The sequence below is a fragment of the Anarhichas minor genome, unplaced genomic scaffold (genome assembly GCF_050575085.1).
Source record: "Anarhichas minor isolate MPS153535 unplaced genomic scaffold, ASM5057508v1 ptg000028l, whole genome shotgun sequence".
NCBI lineage: Eukaryota > Metazoa > Chordata > Actinopteri > Perciformes > Anarhichadidae > Anarhichas > Anarhichas minor.
In genome coordinates, this window is record NW_027466474.1 from 5917815 (window position 1) to 5935664 (window position 17850).

Below are 17850 nucleotides of genomic sequence, written 5' to 3' on the forward strand. Positions count from 1 at the left end.
AGAAGGTAGACGATGTCCTCTATTAATCGCTTCCCGGCTCCTCTTGAAGTGTCCTCGGGAACACTCGGCCATAGGTGTCTAAAGTTTCAAGATAAAAGCAAAAATGTCCATATTTGTATTGCTGCTGTTCCTCCACAGCTCTGTAAGGAAACACTGTCTGAGGAAATACAAAGAGGGAATTAAGGCCACTGTGAACAGGAAGAGCAATTTCCCCAACCAATCACAGTGAGCATGTGAGTAGTGTTTTAAATCAGACTTTTATATTCTAATGATCGTAACCATATCACCCAGCCCGACATGGACTACCTTTATGTTCGCTTTAAAGAGTGTCATTTATTACACCTGTAATATGACTTGGTCCAGGGAGCGTGAAGTATGACACTGACCATTCCCCTGCCCTTTTCATAACCTTTTCCTAACGTGGCCTCTTACACTTCACATGCTACGCTGCTCTCTGGTGCAATACTTGTCTTTGCCAGAAGATGGCGTCAGTCAGCTGAGCAGCTCTTCCTCCACCACTCATCTTCACTCCATCATAGACACTGCAGCAGAAGATGGAACAAAATGTTCGCTTGCAGAAGACCAGTATAATGTTTAGAGCTTTGCCTCCGTGCGTGTTATGAATTCTATATTATGTCATGTGTTACAGGTGATGAAATATGTCAAAAAAAGATCCATGAAGTGCATCTTCTATCTTTTGGCTATTATGATGTACAGGAAATGGGTTATCCATGTATTTTTATTATATTCACTTCTCCATCCTATGGCGACAGCATCGGTTGGTCCCTCATCCCTCTTTACTGTACCTCTAATTTTAGCCTCCTCTTGCTCCTTCTTTGTCTCCCCTCTCTCTCCAGCCCTCCCCTCCCTGATCCTTCTGAATGGAGGCTGAGAATAGATGGGAGGCTGTTTTAGTCAGAGCAGGAATGCCTATATATGGAGTCTTACACCACACTGAGCGCTGATAGAGTCGCAGGTACATCGAGCGAATGTGGGCTGCTGTGATTTGTAAAGAGGGCTGACGGCGGAGGGGGTCATATGCCTACTATTATGTGTGTGTGCGCGCATCATCATAAGTGGGAGGCCCACCGTGTGTGCCTTTGCGCACGCAAAAACCTCGATGCCAAGAGTGTGCGTCAGTCTGAGTCAGATAGTGTCTCATTCCGTCTCGTCATGTGTGTGCGTCAGTGCTGTTGCTGAGCGAAACACGCTCCAGGGGAAGAAATGGAGGAGAGTGTATGGGAGGGAGGAAAAGAGGCGGGGATGGTGGGATGATGATGATGAGGCTGACGGAGGAACAAGGGGGCTTGACTATGACGACACAAATGCATCAGCCGCATTAAGTGCACTTTTATTATAAATGCATTTGTATGACAATCAAATACACTTATAAGCAACACAATAGAACACTGATCCACAATGTCCATTCTGCAGTAAGTAAGATGTTTAGAATATATTCAATCTTATGCAATAAAAATCTCTTTCTTATATATACAGACCAATAACTGTTTCATACAAATGTACAAATGTGTACAACCTTTCTGAAAAGAACATATGCCTATATCCACAGACATAATGCATATGCAATAACATTGTTTTCAAATATCACACATAGAATATAGTAATTTTACACGTGTATATTAACTTAGCCTTTAATAGCTAGAACGTAGGAATCAATCCTTTACTTGACCGTAGACAACTCTACGTGAGCATGTCGACACCATGGGAATAGTACCATTCTCAACCCGTGTCGCTTGGTAACTGAATAGAAATAGCACCCCATCCCTATTTTCATTTTTTAAAACAAAACTTTTGTATTCTAACCCCTCTCAAAAAAGAAGAATCGCTCATTCACATAGTCAATTGTGCCTCACTACACCGCACTCCAGTGGAGCAACAATGTAAATGTCCATGTTGAATGGACATGATAAAGAGTTCAGAGTTCAGCAGGTCAGGGCCGTTTCAGGCACACAGGAGCCGCTATAAGCTGCCAGCATTGCAAATATTGATGCTGCAACAATATCCAGCCGTCTGCCTTCGGGCCAGCAGGGACCTGAAGAGCCCACATTCAGAGTCTAATGTACAGTACAGCGTAGCAGTGGATTTGTGGCATGATCAGAGCTTCCAGACTTTCAGACAATTTCTTGTTTGGTGTTTCATCTCGTAAAGCAATGGACACCTTCAACATCCTCGAGTTCTTCACATGCCAGCATCTCTTCACATGTTTTCCTTTTTGTTTGCACATCACATTGATACACAAAATTTTAGATGGAGAGATAAATATGAAATGTTAAAGGTTTGAAGCCGCAAACTCAAAGCTCAAAGTATCTGGATTAAAGTTGATTACTATTTATGAGTTCTGATGTTGCCTCTTAGGCTGTAAGGAAAGAGTGCTATCAAATCAGAGCTGTATTGGCTCTGAAGATCGGATAGAGGAGTTCTTAGCACGAACGTATTTTTATGTACCGATAGTGGTCATCTCTAAGGATGTAAACAATTTGTAAACATTTGACTTCCAACACATTTGAGGTTTGGGTTTGCGTTGCTGCATGTCAGGCAAAAGTGCTATAATCCATCTCTCTATTGAAATAGCAAGAAATGTTCTTTTTTTTTTTTTTTTGTTCACAACAGATTTTTCACTACGAGTGAATACAAATGCGCATCTGGAAGTTAAACAGTGCTTACATGTTCAGAGAAGTTTCTCTGTTTGATCATATCTGAAGCTCGTGTTATAGAGAAGCTGAGAAGACACCACATGGACTCAAAACCAAGTCAGTTATGAGTCCATGTGCTTGAATCATCTTGTAAATGGTGCACCAGTTTTATACAGATTAATGACTGAACAAAAATATAAAGCCAATCTTTGTTCTCAGGAGACATGTAGGAGTTAAAGTCCTTAAGTTGTATATACATTATGTATATTTATACACTTAATCATTTTTTACTTTTCAGTAAAAGGGGCTCCACAAAATATGACAATATGCCATACTTAATGAAGTAAGTCACAGACTTATTTTAGAACGGAGGAACACTTCCACTCCCATCTGAAAGACAAAATAAAGGAAACAGAGAAAGAGGCTGTTAGTGGTGTATTTTCAGAAACAGGTTTTTGTCTCATTTATCAAGACTAGGATGAAAAAAAAAGAGACGGAGGCAGATTCTTACCTTTGTGGAAGCACTGTGATGATGGATGACATTGGAGTTGATACAACTCAGGTTGTTGCCCTAAGCCAGGGGCGATCGAGGCACCTGCCCCAAACATGGGTTCCAGGACAGCCAGCTCCTCCAGGAGGGACTGATTGCAAGATACAGCAGGCGTGGGCGAGACGATGGGCGTGGAGGTGGCGGGGCTGGGGGAGGCAGTGAGGATGAGGGGAGGGGAAGCTGGGATGGAGGAGCAAGAGGACACAGGAGATGACACCACCTCGATCTCCATTGCTTCCTCCGCTAGCCCCTCCCCTTCCGCCATTACCCTGGCCTCAGCAGCCGCAGTCGCCCCGCACCCAGCCATGGGGTTACATTGCGCCGAATGGACGCTACAGAAGTGGCCCACTCCCTCAAACTGGGAGGGTTGGCGCCAGCACACTGGGGTTTGAGGAGAGATTGGGCTGGAGGGATTGGGCATAGGGGAAGGGGAGGGGGAGGAGAGGCAGGGGGACTGAGGAGGAAGGAAGTTGTCTTGGAGGAGGTTTTCTAGGATGCTCTCTTCAAACAGAGATTCATCGTCATCGAGGAACATTGGAATGTCCAGACCTCTCCATGCTTTAATGGGATAAAACTCCCTAAGCATGTGGACTGAACCAAGATCAGCAGTTTCTATGACGGGAGACAGGAAGGGGGAGGGAGGGGAGGATGAGGGTGACATAGAGGGAGGAGAGAGTTTGGACAAGAGTGGATCCAGGTAGAATCCCTCTGCAAGTGAGCTGATGTGCTGAGCTAAGAGGGAGATTTCTGCTCTTTCCTTCTCCCTCTCTCTCTCCATGGAGAAGAAGGAGAGGCAGGGCTGTTTACCGGGTGACGCCTCAGGGGTGAGGAGGCCCTCAGGGGGACAATGGAGGGGTACATCTACATACAGCGGACCCCGAACCTCGGGCAGGGTCATCACTGTGCAGTCGCCGTCTCCGGGGCTGTCAGGTGTGGGGGGCAGTTTCTCATAAAGGGCACCACTGCCGTGCTCGCCAGAGAAGAAGAAGTCAGTGGATGGAGTAGTTAGCTGGAGGGCGAGCTTGGTGGACAGGGTGTTGGGGGGAGAGGGGCTGGAGGTGGTAGTTGGTGGGGCTGAGGAGGAAGCTGCAGGGGCCATTGAGGTGGTGGAGGTGGCTGTTGTAGCAGCGGGGGGTGGAGTGGTAGTGCCAGAGGGGTCGAAGCTGAAGAGGGGTTCACCGAATGGGAAGCTACCCCCGGCAACATGGGGAGTGTAGGGTGGCGTGCACACAAACTCTTTGGTCTGCTGATCTTGCGAGGTGGGGATAGGGGGGAGAGGCAGGGGGAGAGATGGCAGTGCAGGGTTGAGCTGGAAGGACGGCGGCAGGAGAATGTTCTGGGTTAAAAAGTCTAAGTCTGCTACTGTTTCAACAGTGACTGGAGTGGGGGAGGAGGCAGCTGAGGGACTTTCAGTAGGATGCTGCTGGAAGAAGCTTTCTTCCTCCAGAGAGGAGATACTGGAACGAGGGTCACCCTCCAGCTGCATGGCCTCAGCGGCAGAACTCCCAGGTTCATCAGAAGAGCCCACGCTGCAACCAGCAGTGCTGAAGTCAAAGGACTGGGCTGACAGGCCGCTGCTGCCTGGGGTGAAGACCTGGTCTGGACTGGACAGGGTGTCTGGAGACTGGAGGCCCAGACCCTCCTGCTGAGAGGCACCACCGCTCAGAACCAGGGTTAGCTGGGTCTGTTCAGAGCTGAGCTGCTGACGCACTGACCAGGCCTCAGACTCACTGAGAGAGAAGAAGAAGAAACAGAGGAGAAACGATGAGTGAGGATTGTGTTTTTGCCTGTTTTCATCAATGTTTTGTCTCCTAATTGGTCAGTGGTGTGTTGTTTAAGAAAAGGCGGTAAATACCTGATGATGTAGTTGTTGCTGCTGATGGGGATTTCTCCAGGTTGCAGCTGAAGCACCATGTAGAGCCAAACCCACGACTGGTCCTGAGTTTGCACACGCACCACCATTTCAGCTCTGCCCTCTCCTCCTTCTCTCACTGTTGAACAACAGTCACAGCACAAGTTGGCATCGGTTTGTAATCCTATTAATCATCATAGTGTTTTTCCACTGTGTGGATGCCAGTGGGCACGATGTGTGTGTAATTGTGTGGGCAGGGATGGTTGTAACTGGTAGGTATGTGAAGAGTACACTTACATAGGCTGCGGTGCTGAGCGGAGGCATGTGACAGATCCTGTGGGTGGAGGAGGCTGTACCAGGAGCAAGAGCGTAAAGCTGTCACATCAAAGCCGAGATAGGCGCTCACACTGTAGGAGAGAGTGGGTGGTGATGTGTTAGGACATTCTTTTTTTTTTACCCATATAGTTATCTTATAAACAATTAATTATTAACGATTAATATGCCAGTAAATATTAAAGCAACAGGTGGAGGTGAGGATCTGTTATTTGTGTGAGCTCACCTGTCCTGAGCGGTCTGCAGCCTCATGTCCCGGGCATGCTGGGAGTGGAAGCAGGCCAGGAACAAGTTGGTCTCAGCTAGGGGAGGGGCGGAGGTTGACTCCCCCTCTGCCCCGGGGTTGGAACGGGATGGGTGGGGCTCCAGAGGGGAGCAGAAACACACCCATACTGGGTTGGATGTCCAGTAGGACCCGGTGGGAGAGACGGGAGAGATGCTGCGAGCTCGGATCAGAACCAGCTTGTTCCCAGCACTCTGCCTCCGCACGGACTTGGAGGTGTTGAAACGACAGCGGAAGAGACGGTCTATGGAGGAGGAGATGAGAGGAGGTTTATTAATGCAAATCATATTCGGCAATCAGTCCGCATTAGATTTAGAGAAAAAATAAATACAACTTTAATGTTTGTCTTACCCATCTCAGGTGAGGTGGAGGTTGACAGGTTGCTCCTCATGGTGAAGTGGTCTGAGGCGTCGATGATATCATACACGCTGTCCCCCTGTGCCACAAGATCCACCTGGAGAAAAAACATACAAACAGAAACGTTAGTTATGAAGCCCAAGGTAGCGCTTGAATATTCATACCAAACTACAAATTAATTGGTTCCGTGTAGACTCACCATGGAGTGTCCGAGGTGCTCGGAGACGCTGTCTGACAGGTACAGCAGCTTCCCTTCCCCAGTCAGCAGCATCAGAAACCCCGGCATCGCCTGCATCAACTCCGACAGTTCTTGGAAAGACAGAACGCTCGCGCTCTCATCAAGACTACTTCCCGCTCCTAGAGAGGGAAACAAAAATGTGTGACAGAGCAGACATTTGTTAATAAACCTGAGGATGTTAAGAATGAACACAACATGTCTGATCCCCGCAATAAGAAAACAGTGGCCGCGGTGTGTTTCAGCACCCTGGACAGCGGCGCGGCTCTATTTATGGCGCTAAATCATTTCAGCACCGCGGGCAGCGACAAACTGTTATTAAAACACCTGCATGAGCTTCTACATCAATTATTTGCGATTAATTAATGACCCACGTATCTACAGTTTATCTGAAAATTAGGCTTATATCAAGTCAATTGCCTGCGGTGCCACTAAAACACTTGTTGATTCCGCCACTGTGAGAGATTGCAGGCTTTCTATGCAGCACGGTCATCAACAGGTCGTTTTATTCAGAGTAAATTCATTCTTACCTTCAGTGAAGAAGACGGATTTCCTGGTGTACATGCAGGCAAGTGACATGATGTGCAGGTATGAGAGCCGCGCTTTATCTGCATCGGATATGTGCAACAAGTCCTTCAGGTTCCGGATCTCGACGTTGATCTGGTCCCGTCGAGCCTTGGATGCTCCTTTGGTTGAGCGGTACATGGTGGCTGGTTGTTGCGGTGAACTATCGAAATTCCTCCAGATGTGAGTTGGAGAGTTGAGAGCGGAGTGCTGTTCAACGCGGTGCCTCGGCTGGAGTCGGGGTGTCCTGTCTCCGAGATGATTTAAGAGACAGGTTGTAACAGTGGAAAAGCTCTGAGGCGTGTTATTGGACTTTCATCTCAGCTTGTTTTCCAGAGAAAGGTATTAAAACCTTCTCCTGTTCCGTCTCAGTCTGCTTTAGCTCCGCCACAGCGTCCAGCTCGGATGCTGGATGTCTGTCCCCCCTCTCGGAGTGCAGGTGAATCCGCGGCTGTGGTAGCCCTCTCTCGCACTGAAGTCCGGAACCCGTAAATCTGGTTGAGGGACTCTGCTCGCCGGTTACTTATATAGCTTGGGACTCCACCGGAGTAGGGGGGCTCCCAACGCACTGACACCGACGTAAAACGGAGGGAGGGGGGTGGAGAAGAAGGGGGGGCCGAGGGGGATAGCTGTGTCTCATATCAGTGTAAGCAATGGTGGAACTCTCCCCCTCCCTCTCCCGTGCCCTCTCCTCTCGGTGACACTGCCTCGACGTCAGCGCTTCCCTCTACTCGGTGATGACGTCGGGCTGAAATCGGGAGCTCCGGCGACGCAAAAAGCCCGATTTGGACAAAACCGAGTAAGGGGCGGAGCAAGCGTAAAACGTAAGCGGAGTCACCGGACTCCGGTGTATTGGGGGAGGAGAGGGGGGTGCAAGGGAAGGAGGGAGGGAAGGAGGGGGGGGGGGGGGTGGAAAGACTGTGTTGCATACGAACGAGGTCTCTGTGTTTATGTGTCTGGCACTTGAGGTAGGCTACTCGTCACCGCCTGTTTGCCCGAGACCATGTCGGTAAACACTGCAGGTGCTTGTCAGGTATCAATCATTTCACTTCGACCACATTTACTGTCAACATTTCAAACATGGTAGATTGATGATGCAGAGCTGGAGACAATATCTTTAGTCACCGAGCTGCTGTTCCAGGAGGCGGACATGGATGCTGAGGCTGTTTTCACATCGCTCCGTTTCCCCGTCGCCTTTTATGAATGGAGATCATTCCTGAGCAGCTGAAAACAGCGATGCAGATAAACGCACACAGAATTTGCCTCCATTTTCTCGACTGTTAGACATGGATGCTGCGGATTTCCAGAATGTACTGCATTGTCATATTTTCATTCCTGTCAAGAGGCAATCTTTGGCATTTTGTAAAAAAATGTTCTCAATATAGAGTGAAACGCTATATGTTTTTATTGTATGTGCACTGTGTGATACACGTCAGAGATAAATCTTCATTGAGATGGACTAAAGTTATTCAGATTCGGATATTACAATGAACAGGCGAGAATTAACCAACAATAATTCGCTCTCGATTTTGTTCTTTTGATATCAAACAGAAAAAACATGGACCATAGGAAACAATCAGAGCATGACCAGCCACACATACTGAAAGAAACAGCACAGACCACACACACCGGTGGCTATATGACGCTCAAAGATCAGCTTCGACCATCAAACATCAGCAACAATCTTATTATAGTTCTCCCTTTTAACCGCTTAACAAATGACGTTAATGCGTGAGTCTGCGCTTTGTTGTGTTCCTGTTTAAAACTTCCAAGGACGATCTTCAAAAAGCTCAATGAAAAGTGAAGTCATTTTGATGAATGAAATTCATGAATAATTTGTGGCGCGCGCAAATAGCAGCCGGTATTTCGCAACCTGCAAACCAGTCGCCAGTCTCACGTGAGGTTAGCCGTGCTGTTTCTAAAAATAGGTCTCACCGGTGACCGACACTGAGAGGCGCGCCCCCGCATCCCGCTCCGATCGTCCTATTTATAGATGAGGAGATTTCACTTTTAGCCCCCCAAAATAGATCTGAGTATGTGCTTCACACACACACACACACACACACACACACACACACACACACACACACACACACACACACACACACACACACACATACATTTGTCACACCGTTTCTTGAATTATTTTGTGTGAAGAGATGAGAGGCGTGGTGGCAAATATGTTCCATTGAAAACTAAGTGGAGAGCATGTTCCGGCTGTTTCCCACTCACAAGGTGATCTACAATCTAGTTTGTGTGTGTGTGTGTGTGTGTGTGTGTGTGTGTGTGAGAGAGCGAGAGAGAGAATGGGTATTACTCATGTTGTAGGGATATTAATCTGTTGAAACTCCTTTCCCTTTTTGGGGACACAATGCAAGTCCCCACATCGTAATCATTACATTTTAGAGGTTAAGAGGTTTATGGTTGAGTTAAGGATTCTTGTTGGGGTCAGACATGTCGTGGTTATGGTTAAGATTTGGGTAAGTCTTCATGGAAATGATAAGTCAATGCAATGTATGATGATAACATGTGTCTCTGTGTTTATTCTCCATAGGCAATTTATTTATAAAGGAATACAAAACCCGATCTAGTATCTAGATGAATAAAGATGAATGTAGAGTCAACAAGATGAGCATTACTTTGTCGCAGTGTTCTTCTTTGAAAGTTTTTAATATGCAGAATATAGCTCTTTGATGAATCATCCAGCTTCTTGTTTCAGCTTTACTTGTTTCAGTCCCTGTGTGTGTTTCTTCTCCTTTGAGGTTTGTTTTTGTCTCATATTTATATTGGATGACTCAGCCGACTCTGCTTCCTCTTATACTTATTGATTGACTATATTTCCACTAACAATGACCCTAAGACCTGACCACAGTTCAAATAAGCTTCACTCCAGCTCTTGAAGCCGTAGAAATGAGAGATGGGAGTTTGTCATCTCTGCACATCACATGGGCGAGCTGCGCCTCCAGAGCAGATAGAAATACATCACACACCAGTCTGTTGCTAGAGTGGAGACCATAGTCATCACAATGACATCAGTTCTCCTTTTGGCTATTCTGGATGCAGTGTCACACTCATTCATTAGGGCAGTTCACCCACAGAAGACATAATTGGACAGAGGTTGTGCACATCTTTTCCTTTTTTTTAATCCAACCCTGAAAGGACTAAAGTTGAGTCATGCTCTTTGTTTCAGATGCATCTTTGATGTTGCATGATGTTGGTGTCAAAGATCATCCAGATGTTATTCCTCCTTCTGGACCTGATGACTACAACAGTGTTCAGGTGCCAAAGGTGAGTGAGTGTCCTTAATGCCAAACTGGAAAAATGAGAGTAAAAGTTTGAGACATCATGAATTTTGATGTTGTACAATTTTCAGAATAATTTTTTTAATGAATAAAACCACAAAAATGCAGATGGAGTAGGGGTGTAGCTATATCCCGGTATTGGCAATAACTGTTATATTTAAAAATGGAATATTGATAATATGCTAATAATACACATATGATAATCTCTCTCTTTTTTAAATCACTCTATTGTACAGTTACAGACTCTCTCCTCCCTACACTCCTTTGCGCTGACATTTTACACTATTTTCTTGAACAAGCAATCAACTAATCAAGAAAATAGTTTGATTAATTAACAATGAAAAGAGTTGTAAGTTGTGACCCTCATCTCACATACACTCCAACTTTAACAGCCTAGTTTAAGTGAGCGCTCCCTGTGACAAACCTGCAGCGTTTTGTAACTGGTTGTCATTGGCAATGTGTTCTCGTTGATCATAAATATATATGATGTGTTCGGTTTTGACATTTTCCTCAGCAGCTACCTCAGACTGCATTACAGCATTTCCATCACCCTGAGTTCCTTCTTCTCAAAACCCTTTGACCCTTCACCAAACCTTCAAGTTTCTTTTTCTTCAGCTGCCACAAGGAAACAAATTGTTCTCTCCAAGCTGCACTAAATATGGTCCTCTGCATCTTGGTGTCATTAGCAACATAACTATTCCAGCGTTCTTGTTAATGTAGAAAAAAAACATTAAATTGAGCAAATAACACATTTAAGTCTGCTGCATCATTAACTAGTCAATAAGCAAGTCTGTCTTGTCTCATATTGGGCATCATTAGAGTAATAAATGACAGAAAACAATGTTCAAGCACAAAAACAACGGTTATTTTTTTAACTGGCCTCTAAAATACTTTCATCTCGTGTTTGACTTTGTAGTCTTTCACCACCGACCACAAATTCATTTGACAGTTAATTATTTAGATTGTATCTCTCTTTATACTTTAAGGACCATGTCATTGTTTGTACATGATTTGTTTAATTTATTAAACCACATATTTATTATCACTGACCATTTATTAAAGCAAGACTTTCAATCACATGTGCTGAGTGCTGTTGCCCCACTGTGTTGCTCTCAGGTCTCCGCTCTTAAATTATCATTTTGGAAAAGACATATTTTCTTAACGAGCATTAAAGGTGCCAAAAATGGTTCACTTAATGTAGGAAATCCCCACACTTGATTACCAAAGCCCAACTTCTTAACACTTACCTTGATATTGTTCATTTGGATCTTGGACACAAGGATGCACAGTGCCAGAGAGGAAACAAACCCAGTTTCTCATTGTACGTGTCACACTCATCATCTCTATCTGTACTTTCTTTCTTGCTTTGTTGTTGGTTCATTTTGTCCTACAGATTTTAACATGAGATGCTTCGGGTTGTGAAGTGGCGGTCGTTTATTATCTATTCATTTTTTTGGTAACGTTACCTTTTTGTCCCTTCAGTTTTACCTTTATGCAGTAATTTAAATAAGAATACTGGATAGGTTATTATCAGTGTAAATAAGTAAGTAAGTACAACTTTATTTATATACATTGTTCAAAAAAGTATGATATGCTGATTAACCCGAGAGGCCCAATTTCTGTAGTGCCTTAAACGTAATTACTGTTATTTTATATTCAATCCTGAATTTGACAGGAACCAGTGCACCGGCGTGATATGCGAACACTGTGGAGTCTCTGTTTGTAATTGTGCTGCTAATTTAGACTAAATATGTGCTGCAGCTTCTTGGCTTAAACAACAATTAGGTGCATTACAATTCTCAAGAGGAGGTAAAACATAACGGATATGTACTTTACATAACACGGAAAGAAAATTCTTTGATTGATGCAATTTGCTGGTTTGTTTTGTCTTCTCTTTAATGGGATTTTTTTTTTAACCCTAACCCTTTTTATAGAGTTTATTTAACGTCTTGCTGTTTTATTTTTTTGTCTGTTATATGTGTTGTTTTTTATGCGGTGAAACATTCACGCTGCCATCTTTTACCCTTTGAAATAGATTCAAAATCTCAGTGGGATTATCCTGAATAAATAACGATTAAATAAAGTAAAATAATGAAGTAAATCATTTTCATGATCCCCTGACTTTTAGAAGCCAGGGAAACTAAAGTGCTGTAAAATATAGGTGGTCCATAATTTAAATTGTCTGTGATTTAACTGCGGGCACTAATCTCCTAACCACAGTTCTGTAAAATAAACAAATTTAAAAGTCCCACAAATACATAAAACAATAATTTATTAAATGAATACCTTATGAAACCCAGTGTATGCACATTGATTCAGTAAATAACACAGTGGCATACATCCTCTTCACTCGAACCACATTAGTAATGTTCTCAAGCAGATCAATGGTTTTCAGTGTTAAGTATACTGGTTCCCTGTTTGTCTGCTTCTGCATGTGAATCTCATTTGCGCTGGATTTGTGACTAAGCACACATCACTTTCTTCGAGCTGTTGTGTTTTCTGAGATTGCCATAAAAAAAAAAACAGTGCTGGCAGACTTTCTCTGGGCAAAAATAGCACAAATCTTTATGCAGGAGCTCCCAGAACAAAAACACTCAAAGTTGTTTTGGTTTTTTTCCACCCAGCAGTCTCGTAGGTACTTAAGCTGTCCCGGTGTCCCACACACTCTCTTGTCTCAAGCGCTGCCATTGTTGCGGTTGTCATGATAATCCCTGCCATTATGAGACAGGGTTGTGTCGGTATCGGAGGTGGGTGGCAGAGATGAACATGACTGTTGAGAGGCGGATGGGCGAAGAGCGAGGGGTCGGAGGGATGAGTACCTCGTCTCCCTGACAGCAAATGGACTCAAATGAATCCAATTAGTGGGCCGTCTTTGTGCAAGAAACTCCTGTTTGCCTCAATATTCATATGGAGGCTAATTTAGTCTTATATCCCTGTTAAGCACAATCACTCATCCAGGCACATTAAGCCAAGCACTCACTCATTCACTCACTGAGACATCCATTCTCTCACTCACTTATTCACTAACTCTCAGACACAGAATTATTTGCTCACTCACTTAAATCTTCACTCATTCACTTAGATTTCTCAGTTATACTCACTTGCCATATTTCTCACAAAATGTTAAGTGAGGCACGTTACCTTGATCAACCTCTAGAATTTGCTCATTCAATCTCTCACTGGCCTTCTCTCTCACTCATATACTTAGATTTTCACACAATTACACACTTATTCACCAGCACTTACTTTTTGTCACTATGCTAAACACACACACACACACTGAGCAGATGTACAATGCGCAGGAGTGTTATTGCTCTTTCAGCACACACGTACAGGCGCCAACAGGTGTGACTTTCACAGCTTCGGCCGTTGGCATAGACTGAAGCTGCGGATGAGGGACGAGCAGCATGTTCCTCCACAACCTTAGTCATCGCATCACAGGGAACAGAGCGGATGGATCATCAGTCTCTGCAGCAGCTCCATCATACTAAAATGTCAACACTTTTGCCGACGATGAGGGACAGTTTGTGTTTATCTTAAATGTAAATGGGGCTATATATAAGTGAATTATTTCTGGACAGTGCAGCAGATGAGTGGGGGGGGGGGGGGGGGGGGGATCTCATGTGGATGTCATGCCACAGGTGAAAGATACTTGTCCTTTTTTCCCTCTAAGACTGTCTTTTCTTTTTTTTTCTGTTTATTTTTACACCCAGAGAGTCGAGGTCTGCGCTCTGCTTCTTGAAAGGAAGGAGCTAATCTGTCGCCTAGCAACACCTCCCACTCCTGCATCAGAGAGAGAGAGAGAGAGAGAGAGAGAGAGAGAGAGAGAGAGAGAGAGAGAGAGAGAGAGAGAGAGAGAGAGAGAGAGAGAGAGAGAGAGAGAGAGAGAGAAGCTGACTCTGAACTTACTGCTAAGCAGACAGATGGACATTAATGTGTTTTATCTGAATATTCGGGCTGGGCGTACATACCTCGATATTGATAGTGTAAACATACTCTAGGGTTTCAGGAAAAGACGACATTTTTACAATATCCACAATCTAAGTAGATATCTAGTCTCACATAACGATAGCGATATAATATCGATATATATATCGCCCAGCCCTAATCTAAATCATCACATACTAAAACGAGCTAGAGCAAGGAGATTGATTATCGTGTATAGTACATGTATACACACACTTGCATGTAAATGTAAATGCATACACAGTCATGTACAATACATGCACACATAAAGACTGTTTGGTTGTTTTCATACTGAATTTAAAAGGCTAAGCACGGTGAGGGGGCTGTAAATTAGTTTCAGCTTGACATATACATTACATCTGCCTATGTGACAGTGTTTATCGGGATTGCTCCTGTTACATAAATTAATCAGTTTTAAAAAGGAGATGAATCAATAATCCACATTATCAAAACTAGGATTTGTTATTGTAAATATGCAGAAGCTAAACCTCCATAAGGATGAACTCATGTCATCACACAGTCTGCTTTGTTGACAATAAAGGGAAAAGACACTGTTCTTTTGCATTGCGGTTACACGTCTTAGGCCTCCATGTTAAGAAAAATGCTCTATAAATAGTTATTATTATTATTATTAGAATTGTTTTGTTTTCTCCTTTCTTTTAGTCATCTTGCAAAACCTTTAATGGTATCTTGTGACCCAGGAACAGGATATGTGTTGTAGAAAATGAAAGATTCATTAGTTTGTACCTCAAATTGTGTCTCTACATAGACTCAGAAAACAACATTTGAATAGCAGCAGCTGTGAGATAAAGCTGTGGATGTAGAAAAAATTAGCGCAATTAAGTCAATTCCACATATGTGTTATCATAGCGCCAACAATATGTTTGTGGTGGTAGAACATCCATGTTATCCGCTGCTCAGCTCACACTCCAGCTCCTTCTGACTACATGTGACTCTGATTCAAAGCCTGACGGATCCGTCGACAGACGCAATCTGTGAATATGAACCTTACAAACACCCACACACACAGCTCCACCCACTCTCCTGCTCCTCACCTCCCGCCTTTATCCATCACTCCCTGCCTCCTTCCATCGGTGTGGCTTTGTGAGCCAGTAGCCTTGTGCCTTTTCTCTTCGCTTTTCAATATCCCGTTTATTTTTAGCCGCCAGGGCACAGAACAGGGGGCAGAAGTTTTCACTAGAGCTTTTTAGTCTTTACTGTTCAGAGTTCTCTGTCTCCCCAAGGTCCCTCCGATTATACTTAGACTCACAGGAGAACATGGTGACAATAACTCGGTAAATAGCCAAGATATTTCTATTGAGGACGGAGTTCGCATGAGAGGCTTTATTATACTGCATGAGATTGAATGTGTGTCCGTGTTCAAGGTTAAGATGAAGTTCTTAAGGTAAAACATGCATCGCTCTTAAATTTGAGTACAAGAAAAACTCTTGTTGTATTTAACAAGTATATATTCAACATTTAATATTCAGAATCACACATTCTTATATACAATATGTGTTTCTTTTATCTAGTCATTTGTACCCGTGTGTCTTTCTTGTTGTTGTGGACACACGCAGAGACTTTACTGTAACATACCAGCACAGACTCCGACTCTTTCTCCCCACAGTGAGTTGGTGCTGATGCGGGGTTGCCATGGCGACGTGATGTCGATGCGTTACATCATGAGAGACCTCCCAGCAGCAGATCTTTCATTGAGACTCCCTCTCTACCTTTTCTCTCCCCATTCTTCTCCGTGTGCATCTCGCTCCCCTCGATTAACTCTCAGCCTCGATTTCAGATAAAAGGTCAAGCACAGATCAGAGACAAAAGACCGCAGACCTGATATCTGGATACATTTTTACATTTGGCGTTAGCTTAATTCCAACGTATACCATCAAGGCATATGTTCAAGTCGAGCAGATAGAGCGAGGTGTTGCATAACAAAAGCAGAGAGTGGGTTGATGAGAGCGAGGGAGGAACAGATGTGCTGAATGGGCTTCACATCAGCCAATAAACCATATTTGTACCTTGTTCTTTTCTTGGACTCTGTCCATTCGTCCTCTTTTCTCTCGCTGTCCTCGCTCAAAAGACATCTCCATTGACCCGGTGTTTTGATACCGATCACCTGACTCCCCTACCATTACAGTTTCCTCTCCCAGTCTATGTGGCCCACTGTCCCGAGTAATTTACTGGTTCATTCATTCATTCTGAGCTGATTCTTCAATGGATGAGGTCAATTACTTGTCAGCTGGTGGCTTGTTCATTTATTCCCTTTGAAGCCTGTTTTCCATCTAGCGCTCGAAAAATTCATTAAAACGCAAACAAGACTCTATATATGTGTCAACAAGCTGGAAACCATGAACAGGTTATAGACACACCTTTGTTTTCCAGGAAAGTAGCCTTTTATTGGATATTGTTGTATTGGTTTGTTAATAAAACACTAAATTAGAAATGCCTATAAAAAGCAGGTTTGGAAATATTGTGGTCTTTTATTTGCCTGTTGAGAAGCCTGATTGTTGTGAGCATTGTGAGCATTAGAGCATTGTTGTTGTTGTTGTTGTTGTTGTTGTTTTTACTAGAATACATGCATTATCTTAGGTAGGAGTAGTTGTGAATAGTTATTGGGCAGATGTGAGGGGTCCAACTATACTTGTGTACTTGTGTACTCTATTTCAGAGGGAAATATCTTCTACTGTTTACTCCACTACATTTATCAAACTACTAGTTACTTTGCAGATTAAGAGTTTACAGACAAACAATGTCATCAGGTTATAAGATATGTAGTATAATGTTACAGATTAAACTGCCTAACAGTGTTAAAAGGTGTTCAAATGAGCCCAACCCTGTATAACATATGAGAATATAACTCTCACAGAGATGTTTCGGCTGCACAACTAATATATTTTACACATTGGTACAATACGCTGATAATACTTGTTTACTTTTACTTGTGTACTTCCTCACTGCTGTATGTAAGATAACAATAATGATTACAAATATATGTAAAGTATTGAAGTGGTAGCCTTTCCCTAACTGAGCGAGGACATTTGATAAAGGTTACAGAATATAGAAATTACCATAAAGTATTGCTATTACACGAAACAGGGAATTATTTCATGTTCTATTTGTTATATTGGCTATCCCGAAACAAACATATATTTACTTTGTTTGCCAAAAAGTAATTCGTACATAAGTTATGTTTGGGGTCAACACAACTCCCCTCTTTTACGTAAACTTTTATGTTCTGAAACTCCAGTAAAATATTCAGAATATTTGAGATTTGGGACAGAAAGTATTATAGAAAATGTTCTGTCAACAACAACGCAGATGTAAAGCATATAAATATCTATTTTATTTAATCATATTTCACAGCTGGGGTCTCGGGAGGAATGAAGAGGTAAACATGTCATCAGTTTAAAAAGCACCTTTTAAACTGTCCTTAACCGACCTGCATCAGTATAAACTCACAAATAAGTCTGATGTCTCATTTTGACAATTTAACAAAGTATAAAGCTGGCAGGAACCCCAAAACCTACAACAGAAATGTTCAAATCTTTAGTGATGATCACTCAAAAATATCATTCAAATAAAAACGTAACTATATAAAATAATTGGTACTTATTGGTACTTATAAGTAAAGTACCTAAATACTTGTTCCACCACTGCCTACTTCTCTTCAGCTGAAAAGTCACAGCATAAATAGCTCTTTTCACAATCAGTTTGTGTTTTTGTGATTCACAGAATTCCTCTCCAG

At 43.2% G+C, this 17850-nt stretch overlaps 1 protein-coding gene across 1 annotated transcript; it reads right to left on the reverse strand.

Annotated features, from left to right (window-relative positions):
• Positions 1-3015: 3015 nt before the first annotated feature.
• On the reverse strand, positions 3016-6969 carry npas4a (neuronal PAS domain protein 4a). The gene is made up of 8 exons (XM_076103981.1): positions 6795-6969; positions 6229-6386; positions 6024-6126; positions 5616-5916; positions 5354-5463; positions 5060-5195; positions 3166-4934; positions 3016-3044 (listed from the first exon to the last, which is right to left on the reverse strand). The coding sequence occupies exons 1-8, from the start codon at positions 6967-6969 to the stop codon at positions 3016-3018; spliced, it is 2781 nt and encodes a 926-aa protein (XP_075960096.1).
• Positions 6970-17850: the final 10881 nt, after the last annotated feature.